Genomic DNA, 20391 nt, shown 5'->3' on the forward strand with positions numbered 1-20391 from the left:
AGGGATGCTCCGATCGATCGGCCGCCGATCGGTATCGGCCGATAATGGCATTAAATGACTCGATCGGCGCTCGCTAAATCTGCCGATCTCATAAACCGATCTTTCTGTTTACTTTTGTCATCAAAAGGATCCTGAATGCGGCGGCAATAAAAGACATTTTTTACGTAGCGCGAGCATTTTTACAACCTGTTGCTCATGTGCAGCGTGCAGATTTGTATGTCTCTGTTTGCCTTATAGAGATATGCGTATTTACCGGAGGACGCGCTCCTGCAAACAGCGCGAGGCGTCTTCACATCCCCATCAAACAGCGTATACAACACATATCTATCACGGACAATTGCATCCCCATGCCAAAAGTTTCTTATTTGCATGCGTCTTAAAGTTTTGAGCGTTTAAACTTTTATTTTCCTCACAGCTGCTTGTCTGCGTTTAGCCGCCGCCCACACACAGCAGCCTGTCATCAGTGCACGTGAACAGAGCGATCTCTCCCTCACGTCTTAAAGCTGCAGTAACCTAATTCATCTCTCAATAAAATCACTCTCTGCTCTTCATTAAAGAGTAACTTAACCCTAAACCAACTTTTTTTAGTTAATGATCTGTAAGAATGATGCTTTATTAGTGCTGTTCATTGATTTTAGTAAGTTTTTTGACATTTGGATATAAAGTGTTTCAATACTATAATATATGGTGTAAAAACGTCTGAGTGCTGCCCTCTTCAGGTTGAACGGTGGCTACTGCAGTTGAATTTTCCTATTGGATGTTGGGTCCAAAAAGTAACTCGTGACGTAAGCAGGTATAAGCTCACCACGCCCTTGTTACATCTCACCACACACTTGGTACGAGCTTAGCTCGTCCCCTCTATCTCCGTTGGGATCTGCCCACTTTTCTTGCATTTTTCAAATATGAACAGTGGGCGGAGTCAGGCTCTGACCAGGGGTTTAGTTATGCTTTAAAGAATTTTTATACTTCATACGAATGCGTGTATATTTAATGAATACAGTAAAGTCTATGAAGTGTTTTATTTTCAGTACTTTTGAGAGACATAAGCCTTTTTAAAGCCATATTTAATTTCTCTTTGCAGAATAAATATTTGTTGTGCTTATTTATTTGAGTCTCTATTAAAACAATCATATACCTAATTACTGCAAGTAATATAACAAAGGCAACATCCGTGGTATTATTTTATATAGAAAGATTGTAACAGTTACAGTCATCAAAGAGCTTGCATATCAGCTTTAAAAAAAATCAGTATCGGAATCGGTATCGGCCGATCACGAAGATTACAAATCGGTGATCGGTATCGGTTGCAAAAATCCTGATCGGAGCATCCCTATTTACAACCCACCCTCCCTACCACCATCACCAGGTCGGTTCCGTCCATATTCAAGGGGGATTAGATTCTGGCCTGTCTTCATCTTCAGACAGGAACCGCAAGAATCCGTGACCCCAGGATTTGAACTATGGTCGGGGCCTACGCCAAAGAACTATACTGTGTTACATTCTAAACTTGGTTGCTAACTACACTCAAAAAAACGATTTCTGGCAACATTTACTTTTAAGTATTTGGATCATTTAGATTTTATTTAAATACTCGTTTTTTAAAATATATGTAATCCGATTTATTAGAATATATATAAATCTGTTCAATGTAAAATCTATTAGATTTAATCAGTTAAAATATATGAATGTGAATTAAATAAAGCTAGACGTGAAACAAACCGGATAAATTCTATGAGATTGATTTACATACAAGTGTCAGGAAACTGACCTTAGTAGAAGCGGAAATGACGCCTTCCAGTCAGGAGGTGGCGCCAAAAAAAACAAAAAACGCTACAGCACATGGACTTCGCCATTTTGCATTGGACTGGATCGTTATCTCACTAGTCTACGAACGCCAAATTGTAGGTGAGTAAAGTTAACAAGTTTGATGTGATTATCTTAAATATAATTGTCTGTTGTTTAATTACATGTGTGACGCGTTGCATGTTTCAGAGTAAAATACACCTCACTAAACAGTCAGACATCAACAGACGGTCTTGTTGGAATGTAGTTACCATGTCAGTGACTGTTGCTTTTAATTGGTTATTTTTTTGTGGTTTAATGTTTGAAACCTAAGAAATAAATAAAGTCATAGGCTACTGTAGGCTAATCAGAATAAAATTATCATAGAATCTCTGTGACTTTATTAACAAAAGAATGTTACAATTATACTATGTTGTTGAGTGCATTGTGTGTGTCTAACTAAAACTTTTTTTACAGATACAGCATCATTTCATCGTCTATATGGTGGGACAACCTGCTAGTCAGGGTAAGTTATGCTAAATATATTGATTTCTGTGATGCAAAGCTGGATTTTCATCATTCCAGTGTCACATGATTATTTAGAAATCATTTTAATATGATGATTTATTGTCAATATTGGAAACAGTTTTTTTTCCAAATAAATACAGGCATGATAAGCATAAGACTTCTTTCCAAACATTTCACCGGTAGTGTACACACATGCTGGGACACAATATTTCTGAAACAGAAAAATACATACTTTTTGTCTCACAAAATCTTTATCTGTCTCTATAAAACTATTATCTACATAAAATATTGTTAAAGAAAATCACTAAATAATGTGGGTTTTTTGTCTTGTTCTAGTTGAAGACATCTGTACCTACCTCACAGAAGGCATGGAGAGACACATTAAAAAATATGTGGTAAGTGTATGTCAACCTACTCTATTTTTATATCTATCTATTTATATGTATGTGTGTGTATGTATATAAATATCTTATGGATAACTAGATGTTTAAACAAGGTGATTATCTGTTTTCAGGTCTTTTGATGGTTTTGTGACTAATGTTCTATTATTTTACACGTTTGAATCAGTCTACATATTTTAAATATCAGAGTTTGTAAAACAATTTGCCTGCACATATTTGAAAATTTCACTGTGTGACTGCTATTGGGACTGATTTTTTTGTTGTTCTTCTCCAGAATGGTGAAATTGGTGAGTTGGGGATTGAACAGACAGTGGAAGTTTGGCAAAACCTACTTGGTGTCACACATTGGTGTGAAACTGTTTTTTGGACTTTAACACTTAAACTGAACTACCTGAAGAACCTCAAGTGCACCTTTGACATTTCAAAAAATCCTAATGGAACTGGACTTGATACAACCAAGCAATCACTGAAAGATGCTTCAGTGAATACCTGACAGACACGCTGATACATCCCCCTCAAAGTGGGTACATTTTTGTACATTTATAAGTGAACTTTTTAACATTAAAGGAATATTGCACTTTCATTAAACAAAAATCCTGATAATTTACTGTCTGTCATCCAAGATGTTTGTCTTTTTTTGTTCAGTCGAGAAGAAATTAAGTTTTTTGAGAAAGGCATTCCGGGGTTTTTCTTAATTTAATAGACCTTATTGGACCTCAACAGTTTAGTTTCAATGCAGTTTCAAATTGCAGTTTCAGGGCAGCTTTAAGGGGCTCTAGGCGATCCCGGTCGGGGCATGGGGGTTTTGTCTATCCAAAAGATTATCATTTTTGGCAAGAGAACTTTTAAAACACAACTTCTTGTCTTGCATTATCCATGTGACACACAGTGCGACATTGCGTACTATGTAATAACGTTGAATGGTTACACATCACAAATGTGAAACGCACATTTGTGGAACATTTTAAATAATAAATGGACCCAAAGACAGTAATTAGTATTATTAGACATACAACAACATCTGAACGCTTCTCTTTCTCATCGCTTGTAAACACTGGAGCGGTAGTTTCAGTTATGTCATGCTAGTGTGTCACACAGCTAGTGCAAAACGTTGTGATTTAAAAGTCCTCTTTTATTTTTATTTTTGAAAATGACAATCGTTTGGCTAGATGGGACCCTGGTGCCTTATTTGGGATAATTTAGAGCCCTTTTAAATCTGCATTGAAACTGTAAACTTGAGGTCGAATAAAGTCCTAAATCGAGAAAAATCCTGGAATGCCTAACCCAAACCTCATTTCTTCCCGACTGAACAAAGCAAAACATAAACATATGGGGTTAGAAAATTATCGGGATTTTTGTTTTATTAAATTTATTAAAAAAAGTTTTTGAAAAATGTAATTGATGTATATCTAACATGTAATTAAAGATGCATGAAAATTGTTAATGGCACACAGCCACTCAAAACACTAAGCCATGTGCCATTTTTTTACATTCTAAACTATTATTACACAGGGTACCCGCGGAGTCTTAAAAGTCTTGAAAAAGTATTGAATTTCATTTTCCCATATTAAGGCCTTAAAAGGTATTGAATTCACCTCAAAGTCTTGAATTTTTCACGGAGGTCTTAATTTTTCAAATGATTAATAGATTTATATGTTGTTAATTCAGACACAAAACTCGCGTGCACAAAAACCACGCGCGAGCAATAGATACGAGCGCAGAACACTATCCATGTTCGGAAAAGCATCTTAGCGAGCGCGCAGAACACTATTCGCGTGCGGGAAAGCATTCTCGCGTGTTCACAGAACACTAATCGCGCGCTGAAAAACGTCCTCCCGAGAGCGCACCTCTGTTCACAGCGCACAAATGCAGTCACGCGAGCAAAGTATAAAGTTAAGTAAAAAGGCTGGGATGATAAAGTAAAGGCTGGGATGAGCGCTCGCTCGACTCTCTCTATGCGCTCGCAGCTGCACAACACGCACTTGCTCGATCAAGTTGAATTTGGGACTGTGGGGGCGGGACAATGACAGGTGTCCAAGCACCTGTGATCAGTTGTTTGATTTAGCACACAATCTTCTGTTTCACAATCCGTTTCTAGTAAGTCTAGGTAGAGAAGACACGTTTTAATGTGATCATTATGTCGGAGAAGGTCATTTATATGTTAAACAATAGTCTTGTGTGATCCATGCAATAATAAGCTGCAAACAATAATGCAAATTTTTAAGCTATTATATATTTTGTTTACTGTTTAATTAGATAATATCATCTTGCAATATATACTATATTCTACATATTTACATTGTCACACTAAGTTAGCATTAGAAAACTTTAGTATGGTCCTGTATAAAGATTAACAGAAAAGATTAACAGAAATATATCTATATGAGCTTGTGTCCAGTTTTTTGTTTGGTGCAGTGAACAGATCTCTTGTCTTTTAGGGTCAAAATAGCATAACATTTTAATTTGTTGTTGTGTTTGAGGGGTTTTTGTTTCATTTTCCATAATATGGTTAATTTTGTTTGTCTGTATTGTTCTGGTTCAGAGCATTACTGATGAGTGTTATTAGATGTTGTTATCATCTTAACTATATTAAACAGCAAAAAAATTAATACCCTAAAATTGGTGTTTTTGTTTGGTTTGCAGCTTATTTCATGGATCAAACAAGACTACCCAGCCAACATTGCTTTGTGGGGCCAATGTAGGCCCCATATGGGCTTGCAATATGGGCCCCAAGTTGGTTTGTCCGCGGGCTCCACGCTGGCCCCATCCGACCCAGCCCACATGAACCCCCTGCAGAAACCGAAGCCAATGTGGACCAAACCAAAGCCAAGCACGGGCGTGGCTGGGCCGAAGAAGCGATGAAGCCAACCAGACAATAAAGAGATGAATGAAGTGATGACCGACCACTAATGATAAACACCTGCTGTCAACAAACAGAACCACCAAGAAAGACGAACAAGAAGAGAATAAAGAGAAAAGACCAGCAGAACCACAACAACTACAAACATTCTATAAAAATTATTGGTGGAGCCAATGTAGACAGCAAAATCCCCAGTGTTAAATTTATGCTGCTCAGTGTTTATTAAGGTCCACACAAATGAAATAGTGTGGAGTTAATCTGTGACTATATCTTTTCTTTCACCATCTCTGTTTGATTTTTCTGTTTTTGATCTCTTTGATTTATTTAAAGTCACCATCATGGTGATCACTGTTTGTTTCAGTTGGACTCCCGACTCTTGGGTTTCAGCCCGTCTGTTTTTTTCTGGCTGCTATAACTTTGTGTGTTATATTTGTTATGGTAAAGAAGAGACCATGTTGCAATTCTGTTGTGGTGGTTGATACGTAATGTTGAACATTATCATCTAGAAAATGTTTTTTTTATTAATTTAGTGTTTGCTCATTTAGCAGATGTATCGTTTTCTCTCAGTAATGTGACACTACAGCATGACATCTGGCACTATCGAAGCGGCCCGTCCTTCCGAAGATTTTGAAACAATGTGTACTTAAAAATCAACCATGCTGTAATTTTTTACACACAAACATCAAGTCTCAGAGTATGAATCTCAACAATGGTGACAAAGAAAAATGCCAAAGTGTTCATGATTTTTTCATGCCGCAGTGCATTCTGGGATTTCTGGATAAGATTTGTAATTTGTTGATACCCAGAATGCATTGCAGCATAAAGCTTTTCATTTTATGGTCACCATTATTGAGATCCACACTCTGATTCTCTGTGCCTGGGTGTCTAAATTATACAAAAGTTAATTTTGAACTGTACATTGTTTCAACTTTCTTCAAAATGACAAACCGATACGAGAGCGCCAGATGTCATACTTCAGTATCACATCACTAACATAAAAATACATTTGGTAAACAACCAAACACTCAGTTTTTTACATGACAGTATTAGACCCTATGTACTAACCACCGCCATAGAATCACACTTGACATTTTCATCTCTTTCGTTGCCATAACAAACATGTTTTAAACACAAAAGTTATAGCAACCAGAAAACAACAATCAAGTTAAAAAACAGAGTCAAGAGCCCAACCAAAACAAACACCGATCACAATAAGGGTGACCCCAAATGAAACAGCCAACATCTAAACCTAAGTTAATAAATAACTCTACAAGTAAGATGTAAAATGCTTCAATGTTACTTTTTTAACACTCTGTAGTGTGGATCTATATAAACACTGAGCAGCATCCATTCAACACCTGGGACCCCGCTGTCCACATTGGCTCCACCAAGAAATGCTTATTTATTTTATTTTTTTGTAGTTGTTGTGGTTCTACTGGTCTTTTATCTTTATTCTCTTCTTGTTCATCTTTCTTTAGTGATTCTGTTTATTAACAGCAGGTGTCCATCATCAATGATCAATCATCACCTCATTCATCTCTTCACCATCCAATCAACTTCATCACTTCTTCAACCCAACCACGCCCATGCTTGACTTTGGTTTGGTCCACATTGGCTTCAGTTTCTGCGGGGGGTTCATGTGGGCTGGGTCGGATGGGGCCAGCACGGATCCCACGGACAAACCACCCCGGTGCCCACACTGCAAGCCAACATGGGGCCCACATTGGCCCCACCAAGCAATGCTGGCTGGGTATTGTTTTAACATAAATTACCTTCTCCAACATAATGGTCACATTAAAACGTGGCGGGCTGCACAAGATAAAGAGGAGGGGCGCATTTACAATAAATGTACATTTAAATCTATTAAATCTATTTGATTGTTGGTTTTGATTGTTTGGTGAAGATAAGGGTTAGGCCGTTTGGGCCTTGGACTCAGCCTTTTTAGAGGCATGTTGTCATGAATGTTCAAACACTTGTAAATAGTAATTATTTGAGGTATATTACATTATTTAAAATGATTTATTCTACCCGAATGGGTGCGATGTAGGTATTAAATTTCATTTGAAGTGGTATTGAAAAGGTCTTAAAAAGCCTTGAATTTAGGTTTGACAATCCTGGGGGTACCCTGATTACATCATGTCACAGATTTCTGAAAATGTTAAAGTAATGTTGTTGTCACTGATTTATGTCTCGAGTTTTACAGTTTTTTTTTTATTTCTGCAGCCTGTTAAAATGTTTGCTTTTATTTGTGGAATGAGGTTGATTGTGGCTGAAATGTCTGAAACACACTTATTTATTTATTTTTGCACACAATACGAGGTGTATAAGCCATGGCTGTCATAGTTGTTAGATGCTCTTTTTTTTGCTGCCTTATGAGTAATGCCTTGAAGTATTAAATAAATTGATAAAATGTAAAACCAAGTGGTCTGGCTCTTCTTTTATTTTTTGTGTTTTTTGTTATAGCATATTGTGATTTAGGAGGGTGAATGGGGGAGGAATATATAAATGTATAAATGGTTTATTAGTAAGATACCTAAATGTAATGGATTTTAAGTGAATTGGGTTTATTAATAAAGAATACATAATCCGTTTTTTTTATGCATTTAAAACACATTGGATTAAGTAAAACTATTACATAAATTTTACTGGTTTCATTTACATATATCTAAAAAATATTTATCATATAAAGTTTATTTGTTTTTTTTAAATTTAAAGTATGTAATCCAAATGGATGGAAATTCTACATGTAATCAAAATACATAAATCTTATGAATTAGGCCTAAATATTTTTTTGAGTGTACTGTTAAATAAACTCATATATCAAGTCTTAACCCCCTGGGGTCCAAAAACGCGGGGCCGCGTTTTGACGTGTTTTTTCCTTATCATGGCAGAATCAACTTAAAATACTCCATCATTAATAATAATACACTTACGTGTTTGACATCACGTGATCTTTGAGTCTTTCTGGTAGAACTAGTTTTAACAAACATGCCTTACTTGTGTGTATTATGAGGCAAAACTAAGGGCATTGATGTATTTTAAGATATGTCAGAGTAAGTTGGTTTGAGTTTGGACAGCTCTTACATTTATTTCAGTCTAGGACTAGTCTAATTCCTGTCCGGGGAAACCGCCCCTTAGTGTTTGCACCTGTGAGAAGAGTGTGTGTTTGTGACCTGGGCTGCGTTCAGCCCCGACAAAACGTTGCACAACGTTTATTAAACAGAAACGGTGATGCGTTGAACGCCCTGTTGTGATGAGGTAAGAGTTGCAACTACGGTAGCTGAGAGGCATTCTTTGTGTTCTTTTTTAAATGTTTCTGAAGCCTGATGAAATCGTTATAAATGTGTGTTTAATACTGTAAAAGACCCTCAATGTTACAGTCACTGACCTTGTCGTCCAGAATGAAAGACAACATTCCAACTTGAACCCATTGAGCGAGCTGTCTCTTTACTACCGCGTGGTTTGTTACATCTTGCCGCTGATTGGGCCGACATTTCTGACACACCCACCAAACAAGAGAAAACGCTTCTAAAACCTGTTGCATTCCGTTGCACATCGTTTCCAGGAAACATGTCGTTCAACCCGGAAACCGTAGCAAAACGTTGTGCACCGGTGTGAGATTGAACGTGCCCCCAGTGAATAAGTGTAGCATTTTGATTGGTTGTGTTTGGAAAATGAAAGCAACTCAGTTCCTGTTAGATTTTTGTGTTTTATGTAGAGAATTGTTTGTAGTGTACATAGCTTATGGTTTTGGAGATTTGGTGTGTAGGTTTGCACTTTGAGTGAGAGGTTTCAAAAATCGTGTAATATGAAAAGATTTATAGGCATTTGAAAAAAACTGTAGTCGTGGATGAATCTTTATATTTCAGTATCCAGTGTGGAGGATGAGAGGCAGGTCTAAATGTCACAAACCACACCTACAATTTTTATACTTTATAGCTTTACATTAACTGAACGTACATGTCTTACAACTTTGATTCATGAAGTCAATAATGATATAGTTTATTAGTAAACATGGAGAGTTGTATTTTACTGATTCTTCTAACAGCGCCAGGTAAAGTGCACTTAAGTCTGTCAATAAATATGTTAAACTTTATGTATCTATATTAGATATTAAAAACTTATTTCAGATGGTATTTAATATTTTTTATTCTAAATGTGACTTTATGCTTCTTTTCCTTTGCAGGTGTATTTGCTGACAGCATTGAACCAAAAGACAAGAATACAAATATAATCAAGACTGAAGGAGAATCTGTGACACTGAGCTGCACATATAAAGCAACCAGTCTCTTTGTTTATCTTTACTGGTACAAACAACATCCTAATAGTGAACCTCAGTATTTACTGTATAAAGGTGCTCGATCATGGAGTAGCTATGCAGATACAGCAGACCAGCGGTTCAAGTCAACAACATCAGATTCATCTACTGAACTCATTATTGACAGTGTAACTCTGTCAGATTCAGCTTTATATTACTGTGCACTGAGAGTTGAAGCCCAGTGATACAAAATACCTGAGAGGCTTTACAAAAACTTACACACATTTATTGCTTTGAACAGTTTTTAATCAAACCACAGTCGTTCTTTATGTGAACCACAAAACTCTTTTGCATAACAGAATACAGTAACACCTGCTGAAAGTTTACTAGAGGAAAAAAGGAAAAGAAAATGTTTTGTTCAATAAATCACTGTTAGGTGTTTGTTTATAGTGGCAATCCAACCATTCTTATAAAATGATAATTTATGACCCCTGTCTGACGAAGTTCCTAAACCAATAAGAAACAAGATGCTTTGCCATATTCCCCTTCACCTGTGACTATATTCACAATATGTGTTATTGCTTTTTTGAAACAGTCACCACTTACACACAGAAATTGTGAAATGTGAAATGACTGTCATTTTTTTAAATATATATATACAAAATATATATATAAATGTAATGTTGAAATTTTATATTGATTACCCAGATAGCAAAATTGCTGTGGCCCAGATCTGGCCCACCTTTGGCATGGAATGATGGCGCTTGAGCAGTCCACCTCTTTTTTTCCAGATCTTTACCACAAGCAAACCATAGAAACACCACATGTCAGCCAAACACAAAGCAAATAATGCAGATCTGGCACAAACCTGGGCAATAGTTAATTTAAATTTTGGCCCAGATTCAGCCCAGACCCAACACCATTTACTGGCCCACACCTGGCATGGATTGATGGCACTTGTGTGGTCCACTTCTGTTTGACACGTCTCGCCCACGAGCAAGCCAGAGTGATGCCACATACAGAGTATGAATCTCAACCATGGTGACAATTAAATGAAAAACTTCATGCTGCAATGCATGCTGGGTATTAACAAATTACAAATCTCATCCAGGACTCCCAGCATGCACTGCGACATGGCTAAATAATGAACTTTTTACAATTTTCTTTGTCACCATGGTTGAGATTCATAGTGTGATTCTTGATGTTTGTACGCCCGAAGTGTACAGTGGTTATTTTTTGCCAAATTTTCTAAAATTCCTTGATGACAAACTGCTGTGAAAGTGTTGGATCTCATATACAACATTGACAGAAAATAAACTTTTGATGATTAAATCCTTTAATTAGATGATGATTTTTACCATTATATACCAACCACCACAGAATTGCACCATTAACTGTACATTACCATGATAAATGTGTTTTATACACACAAAGTAAGGCAACCAGAAAAAAGGGTAAAGAAGTCAAGGGTCCAACTAAAACAAACACTAATCACAATAATGGTGATTTAAAATTAAACAAAGCATCAACATCTAAACCTAATAAGTGAATTGTGTTTTCTACAGCAATATTTTTACTGAACATTCAGAAATAATGTTTTATAACAGTTTTAAAATAATAAAATGCAATGTTTCGCTATCATTTACATAACAAGCAAACAAGTCAATTTTAAAAAGTTGTTGTTTTAAACATTGTGTGAACATTAAAACAGGACATTGTCATAACGTTTGAAAAAGATAAAATGTAACATTCCTCAAACGTTCAGAAAACACATAAATGTTCTTACAACGTCAAGAAAACTGGACACTTTTTATGTTGGCAGAAAGTTTTTGGGAACGTTGGGAACTTTCAGGGAACGTTCTTAGAACTTTTTTCTGCTAGCTGGGTATATGGATCACTTTAGACTCACACACACATGAGCCGGTGCTTACTGTGCCATATCTTTGCCAAAACTGGCCCTGGTGCATCTTTATACAGCTGGGCCACATTTACAGCATCATATATGGGTCACTTCAGACTCACACCCACATGAGTTGGTGCTTACTGTGCCATATGTTTGCCAATACCGGCCCGGATATGTTTTAAAAGAACTGGGCCACATTTGCTGCAACATTTGTGGGCCACTTTAGACAGAAACCCACATGAGCCGGTTCTTACCATGCCATATCTTTGCCAAAACTGGCCCAGACACGTTTGTAAAGAGCTGGGCCACATTTGCTGCAACATGTGAGGGCCACATTTGGTTTATTCCAAGATTAGGCCGTGTCTGTTGTGCAGCATTTTTACCAAAGGTGGCCCATATTTGTTGTTTGATATTTGGGCCATATTCACTATTTTTCAGATGGGCCACTTTTGGTTCATATTCAGATGACATGTTGCCATGGGCACCGCATCTTTGCCTTAAAAGGCCCACATGTGATTTGATATATGTGGCCCATTTTTGCTATTTTACATGTGAGCCACTTTAGGTTCACATCCCTTTTATTCGGGCCATAAGAAGACCAGCAGTGCCGCATCTTTGCCTGAAGTGGTCCACATGTGCTTGCAACAACTACAAAAAATAAATAAATATTTCTTGGTGGAGCTAATGTAGACTGCAAAATCCCCAGTGTTCAATTAATGCTGCTCAGTGTTTAGATCCACATTACAGGGTGTTAAAAAAGCAACACTGAGGCTGTTTCATCTTACTTGTAGAGTTATTTATTAACTTAGGTCTAGATGTTGGCTGTTTCATTAAAAGTCACCATTATTGTGATCAGTGGTAGTTTTAGTTGCACTCTTTGCTGTTTTTGACTTGTTGTTTTCTGGTTGCTGTAACTTGGTGTGTTTAAACCTGTTTGTTATGGCAACGAAAGAGACAAAAGTGTCTAGTGTGATTCTACGGTGGCGACGGTGGTGGTGGTTAGGATATAGTGTTGATTGTCATGTAAAAAAACTGATATGATATTTTAGTTTGCTTACCAAAAATATTTTTCTGTCAGTAATGTGATACTGAAGTACGACATCTGACACTCTCATATCTCATATCATATCATTTTAAAGAAAGTTGAAATACTGTATAGTTCAAAATTAACTGTTGTCCAATTTAGACACCCAAATATAAAGAATCAGAGTATGGATCTCAATAATGGTGACCATAAAATGAAAAGCTTCATGCTGCAATGCATTCTGGGTATCGACAAATCTTATCCAGAACTCCCAGAATGCACTGCGGCATGAAAAAAAATCATGAACATTTTGGCATTTTTCTTTGTCACCATTGTTGAGATTCATACTGTGAGACTTGATGTTCGTGTGTTTAAGTTACAGCACGGTTAATCTAAGTACACATTGTTTCAAAATCTTCGGAATGACGAACCGCTTTGGGAGTGCCGGATGTCGTACTGTAGCATCACATTACTGAGAGAGACCAATACATCTGCTAAATGAGCAAACACCAAATGAATAAATACATTGTCTAGATGTTCAACATTACGTATCAACCACCATAACAGAATTGCAACATGGTCTCTTCTTTACCATAACAAATATAACACACAAAGTTACAGCAGGCAGAAAAGTAAACAAAGAGTCAAGAGTCCAACTAAAACAACCAATGATCACAATAATGGTGAATTTAAATGAAACATCTAAACCTAAGTTAATAAATAACTCTACAAGTAAGATGTAAGATGTAAAATGCTTCAAGTGTTACTTTTTTAACACTCCGTAGTGTGGATCTACACAAACATCAAGCAGTGCCAACGCCAATTGAACACCGGGGATTCTGCAGTCCACATTAGCTCCACCAAGAAATGTTTATTTATTTTTTGTAGTTGTTGTGGTTCTGCTGGTATTTTGTCTTTATTCTCTTCTTGTTCATCTTTCTTTAGTGATTCTGTTTTTAACAGCAGGTGTTTATCATTAATGGTCAATCATCACTTCGTTCATCTTTTCATTATCTAATTAACTTCATCACTTGTTCAACCCAACCACACCCATACTTGACTTTGGTTTAGTCCACATTGGCTTTTGTTTCTACAGAAGGTTCATGTGGGCTAAGTCAGATGGGGCCAGCATGAAACCCGGGTGCAAGACCAGCTTGGGGCCCATATTGCAAGCCCATATGGGGCCTACATTTGCCCCACCAAGCACTGCTGGCTGGGTGAAGTGATCCATTTACCCATCTAAAAGAGAAAAGTTCTAAGAACGTTCCCTGAAAGTTCCCAACATTCCCAAAAACTTTCTGCCAGCATAAAAAGTGTCCAGTTTTCTTGACGTTCTAAGAACATTTCTGTGTTGTCTGAACGTTAGAGGAATGTTACATTTTACCATTTTTAAACGTTATGACAATGTCCTGTTTTAATGTTCACACAATGTTTAAAACAACAACTGTTTATTATATTGACTTGTTTGATTTTTATGTAAATGATAGAGAAACATTGCATTTTATCATTTTAGAAAACATTTCTGAATGTTCAGTAAAAATATTGCTGTAGAAAACATAATTCACTTATTAGGTTTAGATGTTGATGCTTTGTTCAGTTTTAAGTCACCATTATTGTGATTAGTGTTTGTTTTAGTTGGACCCTTGACTTCTTTACCAATTTTTCTTGGTTGCCTTACTTTGTGTGTATAAATCACATTTGTTATGGCAATGTTAAGTTAATAGTGCAATTCTGTGGTGGTTAGTATATAATGGTAAAAATCATCATGTAATTAAAGGATTTAATCATCAAAAGTTTGTTTTCTGTCAATGTTGTATATGAGATCCAGCACTTTCACAGCAGTTTATCATTAAGGAGTTTTAGAAATTTTGGGCAAAAAATAACCGTTGTACATTTGGGACGTACAAACATCAAGAAACAGACTATGAATCTCAACCATGGTGACAAAGAAAATTGTAAAAAGTTCATTATTTAGCCATGTCGCAGTGCATGCTGGGAGTCCTGGATGAGATTTGTAATTTGTTAATACCCAGCATGCATTGCAGCATGAAGTTTTTCATTTAATTGTCACCATGGTTGAGATTCATACTCTTGTTTGTGGCGTCACTCTGGCTTCCTCGTGGGCGAGACGTGTCAAACAGGAGTGGACCACACAAGTGTCATCAATCTATGCCAGGTGTGGACCAGATAGTGGTGTTGGGTCTGGGCTGAATCTGGGCCAAAATTTAAATGAACTATTACCCAGATTTGGGCCAGATCTGCATTGTTTGCTTTGTGTTTGGCTGACATGTGGCATTTCTATGGTTTGCTTTTGGTAAAGATATGGAAAAAAAGGTGGACCGCTCAAGTGCCATCATTCCATGCCAAAGGTGGGCCAGATGAAGGTGTCAGATGTAAAACCAGATCTGGGCCACAGCAATTTTGCTATCTGGGGAGGCAGAGCTTAACACATGCCTGTAAAATACAGAGATCTCTTATGCTGATCACAGAACTGAGTCAAGCAGATGTGTTTGAACCTGATTTTTACTACCATCATGTTAACTTGTCTACTAATATTACTGACTGTAACTGAAGGTATTTGCATCATTGCATCACAATACTCTTGGCATGCATCATTACATTACTATAGTGTTTACACTGTATTAGTTACTCATTTAATATTTTATTGTAGGTTACAGAGCTAAAGAAGTAATCAGTCCTTACAAAGATGCAGTATTTGCCACTGAGACAGAGAGTGTGACACTGTCTTGTAACTACACTGGATCAGTTTATAGTCTTCTCTGGTATTGACAATATGGAGCATCACCACCACAGTTCCTTATACTGGATTACTCAGGATTCATTACTGAAGCTAAACCTCCAGTTTCAGGAATCTCCATCAAACACAGAAAAGCTGACAGCAGTGTGGATCTGAAGATCTCATCTGTTAAAGTCACAGACTCTGCTCTGTATTATTGTGCACTGCAGCCCACTGTGACAGGAAACAAAACAACACTGAACAAAAACCTGACTGACTAAAAGTTTTAGGGTGAGATAAAAACACACGGGTCAGTTCGGCAAAAACACATTCATTAAACATTACCCGAGACCCGCAGTGGCTAATATTATACCCTACATGTGAAACCCATGAAAACCTTGCGTCAACTACTACACCAAGCTAACATTACTGTGTAAAATGAATGTATACAAAGTTAGATACAGATCCTGCAATCTTGCCTGGCTGCCAAACCTCTCCTCACACATTTTAGACCTACTTCCCTTTCCCTAAGTGGTTATTCCACTTGTCAACTAACCATTGTAAATAAGAAACTGTTCTTAATGACTTGCCTGTAAAAATAAAGGTTAAAAAACACAATGATTTATATACTCGCCATCTCTCCTCATCTTTAGAAAACTGAAACATTTTTGACAAGTTATTTGTTCCAGAGGTCACTTTAGCCACTAGCCAAACTGATAAACATAGACAGGAACGCCAGGAGTGTTACCATGACAACCGTTGACTTGTCCAATAAAACTATAAGCAACAGAGACTAAAGGGAATTTTGGAACCTCACAGAGACTTTACACTAAAATCCTGAAGAGGGCGCTGTACAAACACTGCTGACATAAAACTTCCCTCATTGCTATTTTCCATCACATTTGTCATTGACAACTCACTGAAAGATTTATCTCTTCCTCCTGTTTTAGTCACTGCATTAAAATGGAGACACTTTGGTTGTTGAAGTTGGTGATTTTAGCATCAATTTGTCATGGTAACTAAAGCAACTTTTTAATCTCTATTTTTTATTTCCAGTACTTCAGGGTATTTTTATCATTATTATACTGTAAGTCATGTAATAAATGTATTTCTACCTTCCTTCAGATTGTCGTGGAGAAGAGAAAGTTGATCAGCCAGAAACACAAATCACTGAGTCTGAAGGAGGATCAGTAACTTTAAATTGTAAATACAAATCAGCTTCAGTAACACCGGAGCTCTTCTGGTACATCCAGAGACTAAATGACTTTCCTAAATACATCCTGAGGAGAAACACATACAGCGCAGGAGATAATGGCACTGAGTTTCAGAAGAGATTTTACTCTGAAGTGAAGTCAGATTCAGTTCCTCTGATAATTCAGGATCTTCATGTGTCTGACTCTGCTGTGTATTATTGTGCTCTGAAGCCCACTGTGACTAAAACACATTCAACACTCATACAACAACAGAGGAAGCACTCAATCTTTCTGTTGTGATCATTTACATTCACTATCATCAAAACACTGATGTGATGACAGTATGCAGATATTTTGTGAATGTGTATTATATGCTTATTGTTATGGACAGATTGCTGTCTGGATGTTTTCTGTTTCACCCATCGCATGAACAGTCAACCATCAGCACAATCAATCATCAACTCAGAGTCTGCTGTGAATGCAACCTGGGAAATTACTGGAAATGTTCATTCTTGGGTAATCGGCCTAGTATTCATTCCTAAATAAACACTGATGGTACTGACGTGTGAATGATATCTTACTGGTAAGAAGTCGTAACATTAATGCGCGTGTGAACGCATTAATGTTTTTGTGTTAACTTTTTTGTATTAACTGGTAAAGTCACTCTTGTAAATTCGTGGTAATTTACCAAAATTACGGTGAGAAAAAGGCTATTGATTGATGTCTTTGCTTTTTTTTTCTTGACCTTTTGTTTCCATAAAATATATAATTGAATGAAGTATTACAGAATACAGATGTTCATGGCCGTAGCCAGTATTTGAAAATGAGTGAGGTCAAGGGTTGTTAAGAGTTAACAAATGCTGTCCCAGGAGAAAAGTGCAATAAAATACAGTAAATGTACTATTTTGTGGACTATTTTTGTAGTTAATATACCAAAAATGTGTAATTATGAACATCTAAGTGCACTTAACTCTGCTATTATGAGTCACTATTTATTTCAATGCACTAAAAGCCGCCAGCGTCTCACAGCTGTTCGAGTCCATCTCAGTAATTTTATGCTAAACCATACAGTAACCTGTACAAACTTAATTATTTACCCGAATGCCAATATGAGTCGTTTTAAATTACTTATTAGTCATTCAGAGAACTTCAAATGGTATTTTTTAATATGAAAAATTTAGAGATGTCTGAACCTCGGTGGCCTCAATGCTGGTGACGGCCATGCAGATGTTATAGTAAAGCAAATTATATTTTTTGTCAATAATTTTTAATCTAACAGTCATTTAAATTTTAAAAATATTACCTTTTTTGCACTGCATTATTTTTCTAGCTTCAGCATAAATCAAATTTCCCTTTTTAAACTCACCACTGGGTGGCGCAATCCCTTCAGTCTTTTTTAAGAGCCTGAAATGATAATAAAATATATTTTATAATCAGTTTGAACATTTTCAGTAAATGTCACATCAACCAATAAACTCATTAACGTTCCAATCAACTACAGTGTTTTGTGGTTTGCAACACTAAATATTGCAAATTATTTCATAGGTTATCTCAAAACATTTCAGCTCATACAACATCTGCACCACTAGGTGGAAACATTGCTTAAATTTACAGGTGAAGCTGTGATGTTGCTGAGAATATCAAGAGAAACAAATTACACAGAGACTCACATCAGATCACAAACTCTCTTTATCTCACTGCAGTAATGGCAAAGTGGATGATTGTTGCTCTTTTACTTACAGCTCATGAATCTGGTAAGAACATTCATCATTTTTGTTTTAGTATCTTTTTAAATTACATATGTGGTGAATAACATACACTTCTCATAAAAATAAAGATCCTCAATGTTGGTTTACATTTTATTTCAGGTTGTAAGTCTCAGGAGAGTGTTGACCAGAATAAAAGATTTCAAACAGCTTTTGAAGGAGAAGCTGTAAATATCACATGTACATTTAAAACCACAGATACATCACCATATCTCTTCTGGTACCAGCAAAGAGTGAAAGAATTCCCAAAGTACATGTTGAACAGATTTGATAATGATAAAGAGTTCAAAGAGAGATTTCATGGACATTTCAGCACATCTTCAAAATCATTTCCATTGACAATTCAGGATCTTCATGTGTCTGACTCTGCTGTGTATTATTGTGCTCTGCGGCCCACAGTCACTAAAACACATTCAACACTCATACAATAACCTTTAGCAGTTTAATTTATAATAAATATTGCTGAATTTAAAAATTCATAAATACTTTATGCTGCTTACAGTTACTTTGGGCATTGCTAAAAGCCTTGAATCTGTGAATTTAAAACCTAATTACACTTAATCAGCAGTTATTGCTTACACATTACCACTCTCAAAACGAATAATATAAAACTCATAGTTACTCGCTAACTACTAAACATTAGTTACTTTAGTTACCTTAACTGCCTGCACAGTAACTTAGGATGCTTTGATTTGAGTGAAACACAAACTGTTACCATTAAATTGTAAATGAGATAAACCAAAAGTAATCTTAGCAGCTTTTGTATAGCCACTTACCCCAAATGTGAACTTTTCTTAACAATAAAAGTTAACAGTAACTGCATTAAGCTGAACTTTAAAATTAAGTTAATTTAACATAAACGCTACTTTCCTGTTCTTAATTTTTTCCACAGGTTCACAAACTAGATTATTGATGGGTGTTTGTTGTTTTTTAGTGATATTGTGAAATACTGCATATGAAAATGTCAATGGTAATACCACTGTTAGCCTGAGGATGGCAACATCTACACATATAACACCTGAACCTGTTTTAAACCTTGACAGTGAGAAACTCATTATCATGATATATCAGTCACCATCACAAGCAGCAAACAAAGTGACTTCTACAGCTAAACACTTACATGACATTGGAGCTCAAATATGACTTATCGGTTATTTATTTTATTAATTCTGAACTTGAATTCAAATGGTAGGCAATTCAAATTCTTCATAAATTCTTTTCTTGTTGTACGTTTTTATTATTTTATGATTAATATCATTGACTGTGTGACTTTGCTCTTTATTATTACAGGATCTTTTGGCAAAGACGCTGTCAATCAACCAAAGGAGGACAGAACTGCCATTGAAGGAGAGCAGATTACCCTAAACTGTGAATATGAATCAATTTCAAATGATCCATATCTTTACTGGTACATTCAGCGCTTAAACAACCTCCCTGAATATATACTGATGAGGGGCAAATATACATCAAGCAACAGCTCTGATTTTAAAGACAGATTTGATGCCAGATTGGACACAAAATCAGTTCGTCTGATAATTCAGGATCTTCATGTGTCTGACTCTGCTGTGTATTACTGTGCTCTGCAGCCCACTGTGACTAAAACACATTCAACACTCATACAATAACACTGTGATCAAACAATCAAATTCATCTTCATCACAACACTACTGCAGTTTTAACTAACATCTCATTTGAACTACAATATATTAAAAAAAAGAAAAGTCATCTTAAAGTTGTGTCATTTGGAAAGTTCAAGGCTATGTTTACACGTGGGCGGCTATTTTCATAAACGGACATTTCAACGTCTTCGGTTTAAAACATAATATCGCGCACAAATGTCATTTGTCAGAAAAGTGTTCATGTACACGTACCCGTGCATATATGCCGTAAAGAGAAGCTCAAGCCCACCACGCTGGTGGTGACGCGGACTGGTTCTTTG

The 20391-nt window shown here is 36.4% G+C and overlaps 2 gene segments (V, D, J or C); both read left to right on the forward strand.

The window, feature by feature from the left end:
* Positions 1 to 9585: 9585 nt before the first annotated feature.
* Positions 9586 to 10074, forward strand: LOC129441957 (T cell receptor alpha variable 18-like). The segment is given in 2 exon segments: positions 9586 to 9625; positions 9758 to 10074. Coding segments are annotated over 2 exon segments (357 nt in total).
* A 6342-nt stretch (positions 10075 to 16416) lies between these two features.
* On the forward strand, positions 16417 to 17339 carry LOC141366089 (T cell receptor alpha variable 40-like). The segment is given in 2 exon segments: positions 16417 to 16508; positions 16619 to 17339. Coding segments are annotated over 2 exon segments (420 nt in total).
* The last annotated feature ends 3052 nt before the right edge of the window (positions 17340 to 20391 follow it).

The sequence above is a fragment of the Misgurnus anguillicaudatus genome, chromosome 2, assembly GCF_027580225.2.
Source record: "Misgurnus anguillicaudatus chromosome 2, ASM2758022v2, whole genome shotgun sequence".
In the NCBI taxonomy this organism is placed as follows: domain Eukaryota; kingdom Metazoa; phylum Chordata; class Actinopteri; order Cypriniformes; family Cobitidae; genus Misgurnus; species Misgurnus anguillicaudatus.